Here is a 22657-nt window from a genome sequence, read left to right as displayed (position 1 = left end):
AATAAATAAATAAGTTGATAGCACATTCGATGAAAATTCCCTACCTTTTACGGGACTTCTTAAACTTTTTTTCTTGTTCCAAACTAAGATTTCTTCATAAACCAAGGAAATTACCATCCAACTGATAATAATGGTTCAGAACCTTCAATTTGTTAAATAGCTGACTATAAAAATTTTTAAATCATAATAAATGTTGAACCTGCTTGAGAAGCTACCAATAATATTATAACAGTATAAGTCTTTGGAATATTTGGGCATGACGCATATAACTAACAATTTCATTAAAGTAAATCTTAAAGCGTGTATTAGTCATTTCTCATATTTACTCATGTAATAAGGACTGGGCAGATAAAACCGGCCTGTCTCATCTCATTTGCTTATTTGCAAAACAACTCTTCTTATTCACAAAAGAACTCTGCATTACAACACACAGAACAGTTTATAAATCATTTGTAAGTTACAGCACGTAACAAGGAACAGTGTAACTAAACATGCGGAAGGAAGAGTAGCCAACATAATTTCAAATTAAATGAAATGAGACAGGCCGGTTTTATATGCCCAACTCTGTATTTGCCCTTTCAATAATAATATTGCTCAAACAGAAAACAAAGGGAAATTATGCACAAATCCTTTGAAAATAATTAATAAATATTTCACGAGCTGCACAAAATAATAAAAATTACGTAAATCATGTAGAGCGAAACTCAACAAAGTCTTTTTTTCTCCACATTTCTGTTTAATTTCCACATAAAATGTATATAAAATATATTTACGACCAATTTGTACAAGTATGTGATATACTTTTACTGCATCCATATTAAAAAAAAAAGATCTGAGGTTTTCGAAACTACTGCAATGAATCAAAATATTTTCAGTCTGTAACATAAAGAAATATTTTGGAATTATTTAACTTCAAATTTATATCCTATACAACTTTTAAATACCGGTACGATGGATGAAGACTAAACATATTTCTAGGTAATTTACTGTCAATAATAAAGAGTTATGTCTGAGATAAATGTTGATTATAAATACTGATTAATTATTCACTTAGCATTTTAAATTGTTTTCAAAACAAGTTTGTATATTAATGGTTCGTTATCTTAGTTCCTGCTAGTCTTATAAAATTGAATTCTACTTCTAAATAAATCTGTACAATGAATCTATTAATCCTGATGACAGGATGATAGGTTAGGATGATGATCAGCAGAAATGAATGCTACTGCAGGTGGCAGACAATACATTTTCCTGCAAATCTGAAATTCAGGAACAAGGTTCTCTTTCGTACTGTAAATTATAGCCTGAACATCGACTATACTTTCTTTCCGAAAAAAGCCATGCAAATAATTTTATTGATCTTAACATTAGTCGCCCTTGGCAAGGTTTAAACACGTGGTAACCACTCTACCGAAAATATTTTGGTTATCACAATAATTTACAGACATTTTGCCGACATATCGTTTAACAATTAACAATCCAATTGAGGGCCGTTTTTGCAAAACTTGCTAAGTGAAAAAACTAAATTTTACAGGAGAGACAAAACACTATAGTAAACAAGTTTTGCTGTATGTCTCACTTATAGCAGAAAGCAAGTTTTGAAAAAACGATCACACTTTGAAACACTACAATGAAGAGAAATAACCCAATTTTACTAAGACGCTTTGAACATCATGTAGAGGCCTGCCTCATGTTAACGAATCCATCAAAATCTCAATTTTGCAAATTTTGCAGTTAGCAAGTTTTGCAAAAACAGTCCTCAATTGTTTTCTACTCGCGATTCCATTTCATGAGTTACATCAATGGATAAAGCTGCACAAAATTAATTTTTCTCTTAAGTTCTATAAATTTCCAGAAATAATCTACATATTATTACATGTGTAAGTAACAAAACTCATAAAAAATAATATTTTGTACAAACCTGCAAAAATGCAGTGGCCACTGCGACCCCTGCTACGATCAACAGATTACGTTCCATCCACTCTTCACCAGCTTGGACACAGCCTTTTTCATTTATTATCTTGGCCACATCATATTGCTGCGACACAACAATATGCATTCACAACATACGAGGAAAAAATGATTATATTACCTGATACAGCCACCACTCAACAGCCACCAAGCAGAAGTCAGTACAACACTTGGTTACCTCTAAGAAGCCTCTATCCTGTTGGTGAGCAGTCACTACAAAGCCATCTACAGCACGATAACTTGATTATCTACTGCAATACAACAGATAGCCATCACCGATGTCTCTCTGTTCGTCTAGGCTTACAGTTGAGACAGGAAAAATAGAAGTATTTTGGGAAAAAATTTGCCCATTACTTCAGAAGAAAAATGTTGAGTTTCAACTGCGATAGGACTTAATATTTTTAAAGTTTCGGTATTGCTTACAGGTTCCAAGTTCAAGATGATATTGCCCAAAATCTGAGAAGTTGCCTATTATCTTAGGTCCCTGCAGGTACTGGGAAATAAATATACCTCGGATTTTAGGGAAAATGGGTATTTTGTTTTGATTCTTGAAAATCGTTCTGCTCAACACTAGTAAACACCATCCAGAAACAAAATTTGGGCCACCTGAATTTTTCAAGTTCGAGTTATAATATACTGCGCATGCTCAGTATGTTATAACTGGAACTTACTTGGAAAATTCAGGTTGCCCAAATTTTGTTTTTGGGTCTGTAATTTACTTCTGGGAAATAATTTCAATAATTTGCTAGAAGGGAACTTAGGCCTAAGAAACGTTTGGGAAGTCTAGAAAGTAAAAACAAAATTTCTATAGCTTCAATCGAGATATTATGTGATCTGTCCTGCTAGTAGGACTGGCTTATTACGTTAGAAGACACGTGACGATTTAAAATTGAGGCTCGAAACATAGTCCGTTTTCTTTCCAAAGCCAATGTCATTCTATAGACCATTACTGTCATATCATACAATCAATATGAACAATTGAACAACTTTCTGTAGCTTAAAGGGATATTAAATGAATAATTAACTTTCTTTATAAGTTTAGACCAGTTAATAGCACTAGCCTATTGCAAAATTTGCAATAGCTGTATGTTGATTCAAGAAACGATATTATGGGCATTCGCGGTTGTGTTCAGATTTTAACCATGTGCTTAGATTTAATACCTTCTACGTTCCAGAAACCTTAGGGTCATGTTACCTAATACCTACTTTCTAGAATATGTCATATCTGGCTACCCCAAACAATTTACTGGGCCGAGGGTGGGGAAACTATGGCCCTTTGATGTGTTCAATCAATCAAATAACAATTCAATTTAATTGTTTTCGAAAATATAAATATATGAGAATATTAGATAGAAGCTGGAAAGAGACAATGTTAACGGCAAATTAAAAACAAATTTTACCCCTTATGGTTGTCAAAAATAACACTAAGTAGGATGGTCGACCCTGGCTCAGATAAAGACTTCACCCTTGCAGTATTGCTTGCATTTTAATGCTACTCGCACTCGGTGTTTGAATTCCACCCTGACATCCCTCCTCTTGAACTATTCCATCACAACGTCAAACCACCTTTGCCGCCAGTAAGCATTTATTTAACTTGCTTGAATGCAAACATAATCTTATATTCATGCTGTACTTGTATTACAGTACTGGTATGTATACAATGGCTAGTGCTTCTAAGACCGGAGAGCTGACGTGGAATGTCGGGTGATCAATGATGAGTGGTTGTGGAAGTATTTTTCAACATAGTACAATAATAAGCTTTGTCTTACGTAATTTTTCAGATTTAAAAAATGAATATTGAAGAAAAATTAAAATAAAAACCCTTCACCCACAAAAAAAAAAAAAAAAAATTGGTCTTCATTTGGATCTCCTGCAAATAAGTTTGGCCATCCCTGGGCTATGCAGACATGCATATCCCAACTGGGTAAATGATTCATCGGGTCTTGGGCGATGTAATCCTGATGATGGAAGTTCTGAACAATACCGAAACATGAGAGACTGTAAGTCTCAACATTTGGTTGAAATTCTGAAACTATTCTTCAAAAATGGGTTCAGCTTTCGCAAATATATGCATATGCTATCTGGGTAAGCGATTCATCGGGTTTTGGGCGATGTAATCCTGATGATGGAAGTTCTGAACAATACCGAAACATGAGAGACTGTAAGTCTCAACATTTGGTTGAAATTCTGAAATTATTCTTCTAAAATGGGTTCAGCTTTCGCAAATATATGCATATGCTATCTGGATAAGCGGTTCATCGGGTCTTGGGCGATGTAATCCTGATGATGGAAGTACTGAACAATACCGAAACATGAGAGACTGTAAGTCTCAACATTTGGTTGAAAATCTGAAATTATTCTTCTAAAATGGGTTCAGCTTTCGCAAATATATGCATATGCTATCTGGATAAGCGATTCATCGGGTCTTGGGCGATGTAATCCTGATGATAGAAGTTCTGAACATTACCGAAACATGAGAGACTGTAAGTCTCAACATCTGGTTGAGAATCTGAAACTATTCTTCTAAAATAAGTTCAGCTTTCGCAAATATATGCATATGCCAACAGGGTAAGCGATTCATAGTGTCTTGGGCGATGTAATCCTGATGATGGAAGTTCTGAGATACTGTAAGTCTCAACATTTGGTTGAAAATCTGGAACTATTCTTCTAAAACGGGTTCAGCTTTCGCAAACATATGCATATGCCAACTGGGTAAGAGATTCATCGGGTCTTGGGCGATGTAATCCTGATGATGGAAGTTCTGAACAGTACCGAAACATGCGAGACTGTAAGTCTCAACATTTGGTTGAACATCTGAAACTATTCTTCTAAAATGGGTTCAGCTTTCGCAAATATGCGTTCTTTCAAAGACCAAAGGGCAATATACCTACAAATATCGAGATTTCTCAAGATAGCAATGAAATCAAGTCAATAAACAATTGTTACTATTAATAAGCTTCTACTTTCTTTCTTCTTTTAGTTAATACGAGTATGTTATTTCCGTATACACTTGGAAGGGCAATTCAATTACATGGAGTTCAATTCTGTTAACAAGGGAAGGAAATTATTCAGGTGTCTAAATTACGCTCATAAAACTACAAACCAAAAGCTTATGTGTCGTAATTTCACAATGCGCAAACCCAGAACGCTGTAGAGCACTAGATAATCAAGCGGTGGAGTCAGAGTTAGACAGCGGCAAGCGAGGTGAGTTACCTGTAAGACTGCCACCCCTACAGCTACTCCCGCAACTGGCACCAAGTTGGCCTCAACCCACTCTTCGCCTGCACGCAGACATCCCCGCTCAAAGATGTTGCGCTCCCCAGGCTGAGAGGAGAAGATTAGTCTGTCAACCAACTACAACCAACCACCATCTCAGCATGCAGCGAGAAAAATGTCACCATGCAAAACAAGTCAGCAAGAAAGAAATCAGCTCCTAGTCAAATTGTTATGATTAGCGAGGAAAATATTAAACTAGAATATTTCACAAATTAAATGCTAGCAATTGTATTCTACAGGAAGTGCCCTTATACAAGGGGAAATCAGAAAGTAAGGTCCCAAATTGCAATACACCTCGGTATGGAAGATACTTCATAGACAAAACTCGTTGCTATGATTGCTGCTTCAGAATATGTTATACTGAGTGATTTACGAATTCTGCAATTAAGTATGAGGGTTATTCATACAGTAACTTCCATTTTCATATACGGCTCGCATAATCGGCATAGCGACGTCGTCTTTGCAGTGAATGTTGCGTTATTAGAAATTTTTCGCACCCTGGTATTCCGCTATGAGGTTGACGCTATATTGACGTTTGTAGTGACGTATGTTAACGTTCGTAAAATTATGTAGCATTTATCATGTCGTAGCTCCTATAATAGTCAATCAATCGCGCTGCAATTTTTTAAATTTATAGTTCAATGTCTAAGGAAGGCAGAAAAAATTCGAAATGAAAACCCTTTTTTATAAGTAAGAAAAATAAATACTAACTACGACGTGATCTGTTCAGAATGGACATTTACACCTTCAAGAATTATTATTTATTTATTATTGGGTTATTTTACGACGCTGTATCAACATCTAGGTTATTTAGCGTCTGAATGATATGAAGGTGATAATGCCGGTGAAATGAGTCCGGGGTCCAGCACCGAAAGTTACCCAGCATTTGCTCGTATTGGGTTGAGGGAAAACCCCGGAAAAACCTCAACCAGGTAACTTGCCTAAGATAAACTTCCTTCACGTTCACGTTATCCGGCTAGATATAGTGCGACAAAATTCCGGCACACCGGCGACGCTGATATAACCTCTGTAGTTGCGAGCGTTGTTAAATAAACCATTTTTTTCGATTAGTTGGGATCATGTATCTGTGAACGCCAGTGTAATCACTCGATCATGATCACTCCCTCACTAATCGATACTGCATAATAACGTCGTTAGAAATCGAATTCCGGATATTCAAAGTGATTGGAAATGTGGCTCTGTCGTATCTTTGTGTTTCTGTTTTATAGTCCAAGTAATAAAAAGTAAATATAAAGTAATCGGTGTTTTAATTATGCTGTCTAAATATTTAGGAATCGAAATTCTGATGATAGGGATCCTCCATCGAAAAAAAAAAGTTTTTATTCAAAGAAGTGGGAATATGTGTTTGGCTCAAACCTACGTGAAATAATCCCACTGAAGCTCACATTGAACCACAAGTGGTCAGGCAGCATGAACAGATGAAGCACTGTTTTCATGAAATCAGAGTTACAAGTTTGTGTCAATTTAAAACTAAACCGTCAAGATTTATATGAAGGGTTCAGAGCCATAGTGGGCCAAGCGTCATTTATTAAAAACGGAGAAAGAAAGAGTTAAAGTTAAGTGAATATCATAGTTTAATGAAGTTTGACATATCAGTTAGTTTTAATTGTATACTTTATATTACTTGCTATATCTGTAGTGCTCGGGAAAAGTGACACAAGTCAGTTTCCACAAACCTTTGTTGATTATTTATTGACAACTTACGGAACATCTGTTCGCTTGGAAAAAAATACAAATGTATTCCTCCCATTACAATAATTCATACAGAAAAAAATCAAATCGACATAAACCAGTGTAAGTTGTCAATAAATTATCAAAAAAGGTTTGTGGAAACTGACTTATGTCACTTTTCCCAAGCACAGCAAATATGTTTCCATTGAATTATGGTAATAACTTTATTTTAACTCTTATTTTCTACGGTGTCAGTAAATGGTACATGGCCCACTATGGTTCTGAACTCTTCATATAATATTGTACAAATAATGTGTCACTGTTAAAAAAATGCTAGGATCTCCAGAGAAATATAAACATTGAAATTCAGGTGAATTTGAAAATATACTTTCTTTATGAAACTCAGCATTAAGTTTAAAAAAATAGCTTTATCTTTCAATTAATAGAATATTAATGTTATGAATAAGTTCATATAATTTAATAAACGTGCGATAAATTTAAAATGACTAAAATGCCGTTTCCCGAATTTTTGTTATAAAAATCGGGAATTTCCCTAATTTTTACAACAATTTATCTGGTAACCCTACCTAGGACGAATACTAGAACATTGCGTTTGTAAAGGTTATTTCGGAGGATACAATTGAAAGTACGTACTGTGATTTATAGCCATTTTATTGACAGCTGTTTCGGTGCGATAGTTTTCTCGTCACTCAGAAACTCAAATTACTTCCGTCGGTAACAAAAACTTTATCGACCTATACAAACTTGGCTCTCAAAATGAAAAATAACTGTGTTGGACTCCACATTCATATGAACTTCTTCACCGAAAATTGCTTCAGAAACGATTTCACCGATTACATTAATTCGAAAACACTTTATAGAAGCGTAAATTCAATTTCTCTCCTGGGATTGTAGATTGTTGCATTAATCTACTGTGCCACTTGAAATCATAACAGGAACTGAGTATATCTACTGAATTGAAGGAAAAGTGACAGGAGAATGCCAAATATTTAATCATTCATGTAGCTAACAATTTCGAAACCATATAATTCGCCCATTATTTGATTTCCTTCGATCGCAGTCGCGCTAGTGTTCTGTTTGGATATTGCGGGAGGCAAAGATGTGAATAAAAAATAGCAGCAATAGTTATACAAAAAATATTTCAATATGTAAATCACTGGCAGGCTTAGGTTAGCAGAAGCTGAACTATCGAACATGATGAATGTATCTTGTTCATTTTGTCTGCATCTGCTTCTTATGGTGTACGTCGTTTGACTGCCAAACGTAGTGATACAAATTAATGTTTATGTGATTTTATACGTACTTTGCATATGTTTACAGGTATCTTACTTTCTGATTTCTCCTCGCTGAGTCTTATCTGTGCTGTATTCCTGTGTTAAAGTTTTATAATGTTACTTTGAGTACGTATGACAACATACAATATAGATTTACTGCAATAATTTTCACTTTCACATCACCGTGTTAACTGTTACTTCTTTTCTAGTATAAAATGAAATTGTGAAGAAGGTTGTAAGTTCTGCAATTGTAAGAAGAGTGAACCGTAAGTACTGCCATTAATTTCAAGGGGTTATTCTTTGAGATATTTCAAACAAAAAAAGTTTAATACAATTTTGCTCGTTTTTGCTTCTTTTTTTCGAGATAAATTTCTTTTTATATGAAATATTTCATAGCATGTTTAGGGAAAGCTATTGATTTAATTCCCAATATGCACACTTAATTTAAGAGAGCAATGTATTATGATAATAAATGCTTGAAAGAATTTTAGTTTTGTCATTTAAATGTGCAGAAATTTTATCTGAACAAATGTAACTTTTCGTAACTTTGTAAGAATTTTACAATGTTGGGATCAAATTTCTGCACATTTAAAGGAAAAACTAATTTTTTCAATAATTGATTATCATAATACACTGCTCTCTTAAACTGACTCAGCATATTGGGAATTTAATGAATGGCTTTCCCAAAACACACTATGAAATATTTCATATAAAACAATTTTTATCTCGAAAGGAAGCAAGCACAAGCAAAACTGCATTAAACCTTTTTTATTTGATATATCTCAAGAATAACTCCCTGAAATGAATGAAATTACTTACGGTTCACTCTGTAGATCTGTCCTTACCTAAGTTTGAACATAGGCTTTTCATTTTTTACACTATCGCTTTGCAGACCGAGCCGACTACGTTGTTTTCGAAACTAATATGCTATTCGATGGAATCAATGCCCAACCTTTCAATTACTATTTAAATCAAAATCCTATCGTCGGATGGTGAGCAGTTGCTTGTCTCGCCTTGGGTGTCTGGACATTTTTTTTTAAATAGACCGTCTAGTAGCGAGCACGGATTAATTAGCATTTCCCTCCCTTTCCTAGCCTAGCCGCTTTTCCTTTTAATCAATAAAACATACTGTATGTATCACATTAAAACAGAATCTACATAAATGCATTTAAGTTGCTATTAAATGAAAATGTAAAAGTATATACAGAGTGTCCTACAATAATGTTTATACTCTATGAACGTTAATATCAAGAACACAAGTAACAGAACATTTTATGTCACAAATATTTAATGTTCCAAGTGTTCAAAATGACCGCCATTGGCAGTAATACAGCGTCTGCAACACTGTAGAACAGATCGACGAACAGCAAAAAATGGTTACCATGGTAATGGATTAAGAGGCAGTAACTTTATACTTAACAGCTAACTCACGTGAAGCTTGCCGTACGAACTTCCTTGGGGATCTTATGAAAGTCTGCAACATCACTTTCATACTACTATTTTCGTCCGTTTTCTCCTTCTGCCACACTGTCCCTTCTTCACATCACACACATCCTTTCCTCTCAAACTTGTCGCGTAATCTTGTAATTATTGTACAGTATCGTACAGTATTGAATTCTGTCCTCCATCGTCTCTGCACCTCAATCACGTTCTCACTTTTCCAAAATCACTTTAAAATCCGCTTACGTTGCTAGGAAAAAAATTATTCATCTCAGCCATTTTGTCTACATTAATGCCTGTTGGCCAGTGGGCTGGAACTGGACTAGAAACAGCAGAATGTCTATACGCGCTCGCACACACTCAACATAGTGATTATACAAAGAGCATAATAAAGTAGGGCTCGGATTTCTATGATATGTTATATTCTTTTCCTGGTTTCTTTTTACAAGCTTGAGTTAAACTGAATACATTTCTAGCTTTTCTGTACACGATGACACAGTTTTTATTGGTCATATAAATGCATATTTTGACACTTTTTATCATTAAGTCATATTTTACCAAAAATGGTAGAAAAGTATATTTTTTGTCATATTACAATAGTTTTAACAGTTCACGAAATATTATTTACATGTTTTGTGTCAATAATGGCAAGAGATTTTGTTTGCGTTTGATTGTTTATTTTGGATTTTTTTTCCTTAGAAATATTTTGTGGATGATCAAACAAAGTTTGGAGGTAAATGGATTCGAGCAGTAAGTTGTCAAATCACAAAGAACAAAACTTTAAGAATATGGCCAGATTGTTGCTGGTCGGTCTCACTTTCACCCCTCCCAAACATGAGGCGCTTAAGAGGTTCTAACCCCGCTGTTGCCAGGTAAACGACCCTGATAACATAGCATACAGGACTGACGTTAGACATATTTCACTCCTCTTTTCTTCTTTCTATTTTTATATGCTGAAGAGTCCGATATGAGTTAATATTAAAAAAAAAATAGAATGATGAACAAAATTTCTTAAGTAGTTTTTGAACAAAATTTAATTTGTTCCGCCTCATATTTCTAAGTTTTTATGTCATATTTTGGTATTTATTAGGGCATAAGTGCATATTTCCAGATTTTTTACGGTCATAGAAATTCGAGTCCTACTTGTCTTTAATAGTTTCTCTGTTATTAGGCCTAACGTTCAAAGAGTGTAAACATTATTTTCGGACACACTGTATCTTTTCAACTAGTTTGAGGTTTTCAAAATATTCTCGATTTACATTAAACTTATAAGAGTGTTGCGTCAGTCATTTTACAGTATTTACTAGAGTTGAACAATGATCGAGAAAGCAAGACTAACAGTGCCCGCAAAGCAGAAAATCTCCACAACAATGTTGACGTAAAGACTGCTTGTGAGTGTTTCAAGACTTCGGAATTTCGGGAGTAATCAACCAACTCTCGAACGTCAAGCACCCTTGAATCGCCACAGTTGTTTTTACCAGACTGAACTTTTATCTACTTTGACAATGTTATATATGTATAAACAATCAAGTAACCTATTTGAAACATCTCTACCTTTCAGTGTATAATAATTCTTTCTCCAATCTTTATTTAATTACTGGGCCCTTATTAAAAGGTTAGGAATTTTCTTTTCGTTTGTTTGAGATCAAGTGTACAATATCAAGTAGAAAAATATTAACGTTTTATTTAACGTCATGTTTTATGTTTCTTAGAATTGCAAATTTATTTGAGAATTGCTTTTTTATATTTATATAACCATAGGTAATATCATATAATAGAACCAGAACGCTTTGATAACTAGGATTACTGTTCTGTTTTGTCTTTTTGTCTCAATTAAACATTTATAATGTTATATATTTCAATGATGTATGTTATTCAAAGTTACGAAATCTTTCCAAGCCGACCAAAAGCTATTTCGAGAATGATGAGCGAAACTCGAAGCGCACGAGAGTTACGAGACGAGACTCGAAAAACAAATGCAACGAACACAGCGAGCGAGAGCTGCAGTTAGTTTTGTTCATCTCTACTATTTACCGGGCAGGGCATAGTTGCGCCCCACGGTCAGAGAAGATGCAGCAGATAAAAAAAGGGCCCCTGTTTTATGGGCATAGTTGCGCCCCGTTCCCATCAAGTAGAGAAAGGGGCATGGCATAGTTGCGCCCCGATGAAATAGGTAGAGAAAAAGACACTACGGAAACTCGAGTCTCATAATCAACCAACCTTATTGATTTCTTATTGGATTTAATATTTATTAAAATGAACACAATGAAGTGGGCAGTACTTTATTAACTGTTTTTCTACTGTTTATGCAGTGATTATCAATAGTCTACCGTTAAAATGAACACCATGAAGTTGGCAGTACTTTATTAACTAACATAATTATTCAAATCAGTGAGCCATTGGAATATGGGACCTTAGCAGTCTTGACATTTTATTAGTGATTTTCACACCGTCTGTGGCGTATAGTAAAGTTAATTTAAAATGAATGTTAAGTTTAGTGAAAAGGGTAAAGAGTTAATAATTCACAATGGTTCTGAGTTTCAATTTTCGAAACCCTGTACCGTAGGGTTAAGATATCGATGTAGAAACAAAAAATGCAGTTCATTTATCGTGTGTGATCAATAAAAAAAGTGTTATTTTAAATAGCAAAATTGATAGCCTACCTGATTTTAATGCAGCTATCACTGTAATGAATAATTTCAAGGGAAAAATTGTTCCGGGGCCGGGTATCGATCCCGGGACCTCTGGTTGAACGTACCAGCGCGCTGCCAACTAAGCTACCCGGGAACTCCACCCGACACCGTCTCAACTTTTTCCTTTATTTCCACACAACTCGCGTGGGCTGACGAAACGCCAGAGACCCACATCGAGTGCACACAAACTCTGTGTGACTTGAAATTGTGGTTTTCTGTTAACGTACACAGTGATGTATATAGGCTATTATGCAAATCTAATCTTTCAGGTAAAGCTTCCTGTAAAGCAGATTTCAATAATTTCAAGGGAAAAATTGTTCCGGGGCCGGGTATCGATCCCGGGACCTCTGGTTGAACGTACCAGCGCTCTGCCAACTGAGCTACCCGGGAACTCTACCCGACACCGTCTCAACTTTTCCCTTTATATCCACACACGATTAGATTTGCATAATAGCCTATATACGTCACTGTGTACGTTAACAGAAAACCACAATTTCAAGTCACACAGAGTTTGTGTGCACTCGATGTGGGTCTCTGGCGTTTCGTCAGCCCACGCGAGTTGTGTGGATATAAAGGGAAAAGTTGAGACGGTGTCGGGTAGAGTTCCCGGGTAGCTCAATTGGCAGAGCGCTGGTACGTTCAACCAGAGGTCCCGGGATCGATACCCGGCCCCGGAACAATTTTTCCCTTGACATTATTGAAATCTGCTTTACAGGAAGCTTTACCTGAAAGGTTAGATTTGCATAATATCACTGTAATATTTTAAAGTAATTTATTTATTTTATGACAATAACTTTCGTGTGTACTATGCCCATCGGGGCGCAACTATGCCATATCCATTCTGATACCTGATTTCTTCGGGGCGCAACTATGCCATGTCCCTTCTGCTACCTGATTTCTTCGGGGCGCAATTATGCCATGCCTAGGTCTCCCAATTGACCGCAGGGCGCAACTATGCCATACCGTATTTACCATCTGGGTCGTCTCGCTCGGTTAAATATCTTGTCACATCAGTACGCTCAAATTTTGTTTAATACCCTTTGGCTGTGAAATAGGGATAACAAGCTTTGTTTCAACTACATTGAGTTATAGTTTGTTTTGAACATGAATGCATATTTTATTTAAGTTAATAATACTGCATTATTACTCTGCTAAATATTGCCATTAAACATAATATGAAACGTATTAATTTTAAATCAGTAGTCAATTACAAGAGGTAATATCATAGATACCAAGTTTAAAGCATGTCAGCAAAAACAACTCATAAATCTGCAATATGATATTCCATTAAACCGTATAAAGCGCAAAACAAAGGATAAACTGGTTGTGGATTAAATCATGATAAATATGACTTTAATGAATGTATAAATATATTATTGCAGGAATGATACAAACAGCATCAGACAGGGCATCTGCATTAGTCGCTATAAAAACATACATTGAACGTCAGTAAAATTACAAGGTAAACAGCCACCAATAACACAGTTACTGAAGCACAGCGCAGCAGAAGCTGTTACATGAAGCAGAAAGAGTATCTCACCCCTCTTCGTTTTATCATGATCGCTTATCAGCACGTATTCCAATGAATAGCTCCACAAAGCAAATATTATAGTGGCTAATCTATTACACTATTATGTTCCCTCTATGATATGTTAATGAATAAGTTGTCTGAGTCAAAAGGAAAATATACGCACAGGAATTACAGCACAGATATGTAATTGTTAATCACAAAAGCTCTGCAGCAACATACTACTGTATAAGGTTAAAGCATCGATTGTTCAACAAAGAAAACAACATGGCATTTCAAATTCATGTGTTTCATACTCATAAAAGAAGCGCTAAAGAAAGTAAAATTAACCCTATTGGCATAGGCCTATTTTATATCCACTGTCTTACAACCACATAAACTTTATGTTTATTTTAGATTATTTAAAAATATCTAGTAGAATCTCGCCAATTCGAACTTCAGTAGCCAGAAATTTTGGTTAATCGGAAAGGAATTTTTAGCTAACCTCGCCAATGTATAAAATGTATAACTTAAAAAGTTACTATTAACTTAAAAAGTTGTGTATAAAGTGCAAATTAAAATTAAGGTGACATTTAACATTTAATTTTTTAAGGTGACATGTATTTATTTAGCCTGACGAGTTACTCCCTTGGTTTGAATTGTAAATTATTTAAAAATAGCGTGTAAGAGGGCATTAGACTACAAATGATCAGCTTAAATGTAGTTCTGTTTATAAGTATGCATAAGGGTGTAATTATTTGTCTTATTTGAACTGTTGTATCAGTGAAGCGAGGTGAGTCAGTGAAGTTATGGTTTTTCAGTGCAGTGAATAGTTCCGATCAGTGATAATTTACAGCGTCAATGAAATGTGTTCTATAGTGACAGTGAAATGTGTTATAGAGTGTCAGTGAAATTTATCCTAATGTGTCAGTGAAATGCGTCATAGTGCCACTACAGTGAGTGATATGAGAGTAAAGTGAATGACTATTCAAACTTATGTAGGGCCTATACATATGTAGGTTGTATTGTAAAATTAGATATTTTATGTTTTATTATTAATTGTAATTATTGTGTTAAATTGTATTGTGTATTATAATTTTATTGTGTATTGTTTATATTGTGTATACCACTAACACCGGGTGTTTGCACTTGCAGTGTAAATAAATACATACAATGTTCCATAATTTTTTTAGAATTTAAGAAACATATTAAAAATAGTTATTTACAAGTTCGTAAAAGTTATCTGGCACGCGTGTAAAGTTTGTGAATCTTGGCGAAGCCGAGTTTCACAAACACACGAGGGCCAAAAAGATAACTTTACGAATGTGTATCATATAATGTTTTTTCTACGATAGCACAAATTTATATTAAATAAATATTGCAAGTTGGAGACTTTATAAGATCACGCTGACCACCTCTGTGGTGTAGTGGTCAGCATGCTGGTCTCTTACGCAGAGGGCCCGGGTTCGATTCCCGGTCGGGTTGAATTTTCTGGTTGAGGTTTTTCAGGGTTTTTCCTCAACCGTAAGGCAAATGCCAGGAAATTCGGGCCACAACATCCCTGAATATCACCGGCCTCATTCATCACCGAAATCATATTCATAACAAATCAGTAATACATATACAGTCGCCATCTAGTTCACAACAATAGAACCAGTCTCAACAATAGTACACAGGCCTTCGGATTTCAATCAAAAGATTAACTCGCGATACGACCAAAGATGTTAAAGCGAGTATAAATAACAGCGAGGGGAGGGGGGAAGATCACGATTTCACGTCCGTCTAAACTTAGTACCATTAAGAAATAAGTATCCATGGAATGATAACCTGTTTTATTCATGATCACGATTTCATGGCCGTCTAAACCGGCCATATAGTCAACAAAGCGGTTAGAAGTCGAATGGTACATATTGTTGCAATGAGTACTTCTCATGTAACTTCAGAATAATACGGACTAAAATGTAAATATGAATGTTAAATTTGTTATTAATTTATTAGTGTTAGGACGTGAAAGATCGAGGAAATACATTAATTTATTATTGAATGAAGTTTGTACACTGAATATTAAACTTTCTTTGGCAGTTCGTAAAGTGAATAGCAGTGCGTAAAGTGATTACTTTTTTAAGCACTAGTGTTTTAAATGCTCATTTTACGCAATGATAAAATTGGGTAAAATGCAACTTTGCGCACTATCGTAGAAAAATACTCACGGGATTATAGTTTTCATGAGGTTCAGATAAAAATTTTTACAATATTCTTGAGGAAGTAACAATTAATTTGTAATAACACAGTTTAATAAGCACTACTGACTACAGAACACTAAATTACAGTAAAAAAATAATAAACGGTATATTGAAAGTCTATGAACATAAAGTTATACATCGGATAATCCGAATACTTGCTAAACAGGAGTGGGCAACAATTAATTCAGATTAACGAGATTCTACTGTAATAATTAGTTTTTAAAAGTCATGTTGAAGTTAAAGTTCAGATAAGTTGAATAATATAATTATGATAAGGAAAATTATATTACAATTTCAGTCAACAACTTATCAGATTGGTACAAAAAAAAGTTTTGTTACAATAATCACATTATAATTCTTGGTTGTATCCACGAATATTTTCCATTTTACAGTAAATCATCATCAGGTGGAAAAGCAATAAATTAGACAAAACCTCATCGACCTGAGTGACAAAATATTCCATAGAACTTCAGTTCTCAACTATCATCAAAATATGGCATCACTAAACTTTAACTTTCAACATACACATATCTTACATTTATAGCAATAATTAAAATTCAAAAGATTTATGCATATGCATCATTTTTGAATGCATGTTATTATTGAATTTTATAAGTTGTTTTAAATATTTTAACATATGATAATGTTCCTATATTATTTTACTCATTATGTATGCATTTTATATTTCACTTGTGTTCAATTTGTCTAATTTATTGCTTTTCCACCTGATGACGATTTTCTGTAAAATCGAAAATATTCGTGGATACAACCAAGAATTATAATGTGATTATTGTAACAAAACTTCTTTTTGTACCAATCTGATAAGTTGTTGACTGAAATTGTAATATAATTTTCCTTATCATATGTAATAATTAGGCATAGATATTTCATTAATATCAAACTTAATTAAACAGATGAAAAGAAAATTAATACAGATCGGGCAGTTCAAGTCTCGAAACATTGCTCGGTCGGATGCAGCCCGAGCCCCATGCAATTATGGCATTCTCCTCCTTGAAAGAGCGACGCTCTTCCCACCTGCAGTCAGTAGTGAGGCTTTATTAGAAAGCATAGTAGTATTGTGCAGTGTTGAGACTGCGACATCGTATATTCATGTTGAAGATCTACATCAAGTTGTGTGGCACATCAAAACAAGCATTTAGACGTACATTTTCTGGCAACCCATGACATGGTCGTTTTCTCTTCCGTCAGTTACAGAATCTGTTTTATTAAACTTATCCACTAACTTAAATACTGATTTTCGTGTTGGAGCTGGGTTGCTAGGAAATTTATGTCTGCATGTTTGTCTTGTTCTGCCACACAACTTTCTACACTTACAGTACGATTATTTAGACCTGACAGTCGCCGACAATCTGCGCCTGGGTCAGGCGAGTCCATTACGTTACGCCAAGAGATGTTCAGTTAGTCTGTTGCCTGCAGTCAGAGCGATCGGATGTCACGCATGCGGTATAGCGTTGTGTTTCCAGTACAGTTAAGCTGTACTGCATTCCTTTACCGACCGCTCGCCCTTATCTCTACTCCGGAACGCTTCCCACTACTCCTATTACTTCTCCTCTTTCGCGTCGCTGAGCTGTCAGGACTAAATCGGTCTGTACGTACGTCTTCAAGATGAAATGCGACGACCCAGTGCATATCTCACCATTGCACAGCACAAATGTCCTACTCCGAGAGAAATCTCACTCACAACTGATTGCAGACGGGAAGAGCGCCGAGCTTTCATGGAGGGGAATGCCAGCGACTGCATGAGGCTCGGGCCCTCGACCAGCCAAGCAGTGTTTGGAGGTATTTAAACTACCGACACTGGAGTATGAACATATGAAAAGAATGAAAGAAACCCATATTCCCCAAAAGCCAACTCTATTTATATTTGAAGGAAGTAGAAATAGAAAAATAAAAAGCTCTAATTCCTTAAGCTGTAACTGAAGTTGATAATGATGACTGATGATTTAATTTCCACGTAACAGTCCAAGAGATTTTACATAAAATGGTTTGTGTTCATTGCCTCCTGTCGTGGTGAACCAAGACCTTACTGGAATACTTGACAGAGTTGAAGTCCATTTCTGAGACAGAATATTCCGAGAAAGTTCGGAACTGAGATATTTGGAGATTAAGGCACGAAATGTTAACCACTAAGGAGCTCATAAATATTTTAAGATAAATCTCTTGAAATATTTTGTGGTCGGATATTAGGACTATGTACATGACAGACATATTGCATTTCTAGAATAAGATTTCTATACTTTCATTTTTCTCATAAAATTAATTACTATTACTGTTTACCCAAGCTTACATGTACTCTGAAGTAAGTCAATATTGTTTCGTTTTTCAGTTATGAGAGAAGTTAAAAAATGATTGCAATCTAAATGTGTGGAAGACAAAATATTTGATATTTTGTACCACGAAGTTACTGTTCTATTGACATGAAACTTTTATATTTCATCACGAAATAATTGCATGCTCTAGTATTTCATCCATGCAGTTACGGAATTATTTATTAACCTAGGCCTACATAGGCTATTCCAAAAAGATAATTTGTTAATACAAGGAGTTTCTTTGAAATGATCATTTTTTCTGACCAAATTTTTACAGTGAATAGTAACCCAAAAGAATGTTAGTATGTTTGAGAAATTCCTTATACATAATATTTAATATAAATAATGAAGGTATTTCATGCAATCCATGTCAGCAGATAATACTTACATAACCCGGTTTTCGAACATCGTATCCACATTGCTTGTTTTTTATAATCTCCTGTCAGGAACAAAAACAGGTATTATTTGTAAGGTATCTCTTTCAAAAAGAGTTCATAGTTTCCATAAAATTGGACATGTCTGTGGTTTAATCCACCAATATGAAGAATAATATTAATTCTTTTCTCTCTTGGTAATACCATCACAAATGTAAATAAGACACAGTAAGTAAAGCTTCACAAAATTACAACAAAGTATTGAAAACACTGCACACATTATCCATGATCTTCTGATACTGCTTAGAGTGAAGTGCTGTAACAATTTTATAGAAACTTCAATGCGCAATATTTTCTACAGGAATTGAGATTGTCCCTTAGTTAATAACAGTGACGCTGAGTGTCACTGTTATTTTGTGTCTGTATTTGTTGTATATGTTTTTACTTTTTGTTTGTTCTTTTTTGCATCATTTAATATGTTAGACAAATTGTTATTACTTTTAATTTCTATTTGTATGTTCAGTTGTTTTTTATGTCATATTCATTCTGTCACTCGTTATTACTGTAGATTAATTGCATTGATGTATAATTTTTCTTATAGTTGTATTGTATTTCTGGTGGTGTGGAAGAGAAGGCGTGATGGCCTTAACTCCACCAGAGTAGGTAAGTAAGTAAGTAATTAAGTAAGTACGTAAGTATGTAAGTAAATAAGTAAGTAAATAAATAAATAATATAAAATCGATTTTGCCATTAGTTTTGGCACAACATTTTACACAATTTAGAGTAGTCACATGACCCATTTTCTGTTTGAAATTTCAATTCATTGGCGTTATAATAAATCGGAACATCTATAGCTACCAAAGATACGATATTAGACATAAAATAATGTAGTTCCAGACCTTTGATTCACTCCATAGTATTCATATTACTTAGGAATATAATTTATGGTAATCACTTTCACGTGTTAATTGTGAACTAAGTTTATAAATACCCAGTTGACTAGTTTCAGCTTAGGAGCCATCTTCAGAACTGGCGAGGTCTTTGCATTTTATGGTTTCTTTAGTTGTTTTGCTGGGGAGTGCATTTGTGTTGTGTAATGTGGAGTCAAATAGTATGTGTGTGTGTTCTGAAATTCAGTTATGTATTGAGAATTTGTTGTGTATTCCTGTGTGTCTGTATATTTCGTACTGTTCTAGTGTGTTTAGTTTCTGGTTTTCGGTTGGATATGTAGAATTTCCATGTTTGTGTCTATGCTCCTGTAGCTGTGGTTGACGTTTGTAATGTGTTCTTTGTAATCAAATGATCTCCCTCTCTGTCCGAAGTAGAAGTTGTTGCAGCTATTGCATGTGAGTTTATATACACCTGTTGGATTGTATTTATTTGTTTAAGTTTTGATATGCTTTTGTAGTGTGTTTTGTGTTTAATTTCCTGAATCAAGATTCGATCTTGTGTGTGTGTGTGTGTTTTTTTTTTCGTTGTTTACTCTATAGCATCTATTAGTGCTTTATGGTTGTGCTAACAGATGGAATTACTTGTCAACAATGTGACGCTGAAACTTGTGTTCAGGTTACTGTGTGTGTGTGTGTGTGTGTGTGTGTGTGTGTGATTTTTTTTTTTCGTTGTTAACTCTATAGCATCTATTAGTGTTTTATGGGTGTGCTAACTGATGGAGTTACTTGTCAACAATGTGACGCTGAAACTTGTGTTCAGGTTACTGTGTGTGTGTGTGTGTGTGATTTAACTCTATAGCATCTAATAGTGTTTTATGGGTGTGCTAACTGATGGAATTACTTGCCAACAATGTGACGCTGAAACTTGTGATCAGGTTACTGTGTGTGTGTTTTTTTTATTTTTCGTTGTTAACTCTATAACATCTATTAGTGTTTTATGTGTGTCCTAACTAATGGAGTTACTTGTCAACAATGTGACGCTGAAACTTGTGTTCAGATTACTGCTCAGCAACAGTCCTGATATATATATTTTTTTTGAAGACTGGCTAATTAATATTAACCCGGTACACTCACCATCACACTCACATTCATACAAATTTCCAGACAATTTTTATTTTTCAATAAAAATTCACCGAGAGCCAAACCCGGCAATCGAACCCAGGATCTCTCAATCTGGAAGCCAGCATGCTGACCAACAGATCACGAAGACAGTCGTGTGTATTTTTATTTTCTTATTTTAGTGTGATGTATTTTTGTGTTCTTGTGTTTCTATGTTTCTTGTAATTATATTTTGTTTTTTTTTTATTATGTTGTCTAATATGTTGGGATTGTATCCATTTTCTTGTGTATATATTTGATTGTATGTATTTCTTCTTTGTAGTCTTGCTGACTCATTGGTATGTTGAGTAGTCTGTGTACCATGGCTCGAAATGCAGCAGGTTTGTGTTGTGTTGGGTGATTGGATGTGTTGTGTATGTGTGGTTATTGTTGTGAGTTTCCTGTAGATTTTGAAAATGTGTTTGTTATCTACTTTTGTTATTGTAATGTCTAGGAAGTTTTCAGAACACACACTATTTAACTCCACATTCATTCATTCATTCATTCATTCATTCATTCATTCATTCATTCATTCATTCATTCATTCATTCATGTATTATATTCCATAGATCTTACAGGAGCAATGAAGTTTTAAGATGTGGAACAAGTCAAAATTTTACAATATTGTGACAGCGACGTGAGATTCGAACTCACGACCAGCGTCCCGCAAGAGAGCAGGTCGCGCGTGAGTCGACACGGGCTCCACGGAGCACTGGGGGACGGCGCGCGGCGGAGAGAGGAGGTTGCGACACGCTGTTCCGCGGCAGAGAGGGGAAAGTAAAGCAGCTGGTGACTGAGAAGAAAGATCCAGAGAAGTCTGGATATCCGTTATCTTCTAGGCATCTGTCGACCGACCGCGAACTCTCGAGAAACTATGGCTTAGTTATAAATACAACGAGCAAGTGAACGCGAGTTATTCAGCCCGTCAGTAAGCCAGTGTTGTTTGGACAGTAGTAAGCGAGTTAGTCTTGTGCAGCAGTGAAGCCAGCTTCGAGACCAGAGCGCGACTTGAGTTGTGTCCGTAACTGTGGAGCCTGAAGCCCGGAGTTCGAGTGCAGTGGACCGCAGTTGGGGGACCTGAGTTCGAAGTTCAGCGGATCGTCTCTGAAGGTCTGGGGTTCGAGATTCTGTGAACTCGAGTGACTAAGCTAGAAGAACTAGCCAAGACAAACGAGCTGTGAACTGAGAACTGACCGTTCTGTGTTGTAAATAGTGCTTTGTAAATATTAGTTAAGATTAACAGTTCATTGTTGTTCGTAATAGTCCCAGTAAATTGTCATTGTCGTCTGTGGAGTGCACTAACGAATACTGTGTTACTGTGTGGAGAGCAAATCCTGTTGTTGAGATAATAAAATTACATTGTTGTTTAGTATAGAAAAAGTTACAATATTATATATAATATACTACACTACATATCACAAACGCACCCCTCAGCAAAACAACTGAAGAAACCGGAAGATGCAAGAACTTCACTAGTTCTGAAGATGGTTCCTACTAAGCTGAAACTATCAACTAAGTATTTATAAACTAACTTCACAATTAACACATGAAAGTGATTACCATATATATATATATATATATATATATATATATATATATATATATATATGTATATATATATCAGTAAGTAATTTGTAAATAAAAAAACACACACACGCACACGCACACACACACACATTGAATTACAATTTACTTACTGAAAATTAAAAATAAACACAAATATCTTTCTATATCTGATATTTCTGTCTATTCACTCTACGGGTTAGACAGAGTAATTTGCATATTAATGGA

The 22657-nt window shown here is 35.1% G+C and overlaps 1 protein-coding gene across 1 annotated transcript in view; it reads right to left on the bottom strand.

Moving 5' to 3' along the window:
• The window catches only part of Tsp26A (Tetraspanin 26A), a 279049-nt gene that overhangs the window by 2573 nt on the left and 253819 nt on the right, over positions 1-22657 (bottom strand). Inside the window, exons 8-10 of the mRNA XM_069842782.1 lie at positions 18833-18883; positions 5182-5292; positions 1919-2035 (exon numbers count right to left, since the gene is read on the bottom strand). Of these exons, the coding sequence (XP_069698883.1) occupies positions 1919-2035; positions 5182-5292; positions 18833-18883 (279 nt within the window). The remainder of the gene's footprint in view (positions 1-1918; positions 2036-5181; positions 5293-18832; positions 18884-22657) is intronic.

The sequence above is a fragment of the Periplaneta americana genome, chromosome 13 (genome assembly GCF_040183065.1).
Source record: "Periplaneta americana isolate PAMFEO1 chromosome 13, P.americana_PAMFEO1_priV1, whole genome shotgun sequence".
Lineage (NCBI taxonomy): Eukaryota > Metazoa > Arthropoda > Insecta > Blattodea > Blattidae > Periplaneta > Periplaneta americana.
The sequence above is the reverse complement of the archived record's forward strand: the minus strand, read 5'-3'. Positions and strand labels throughout refer to the sequence as shown.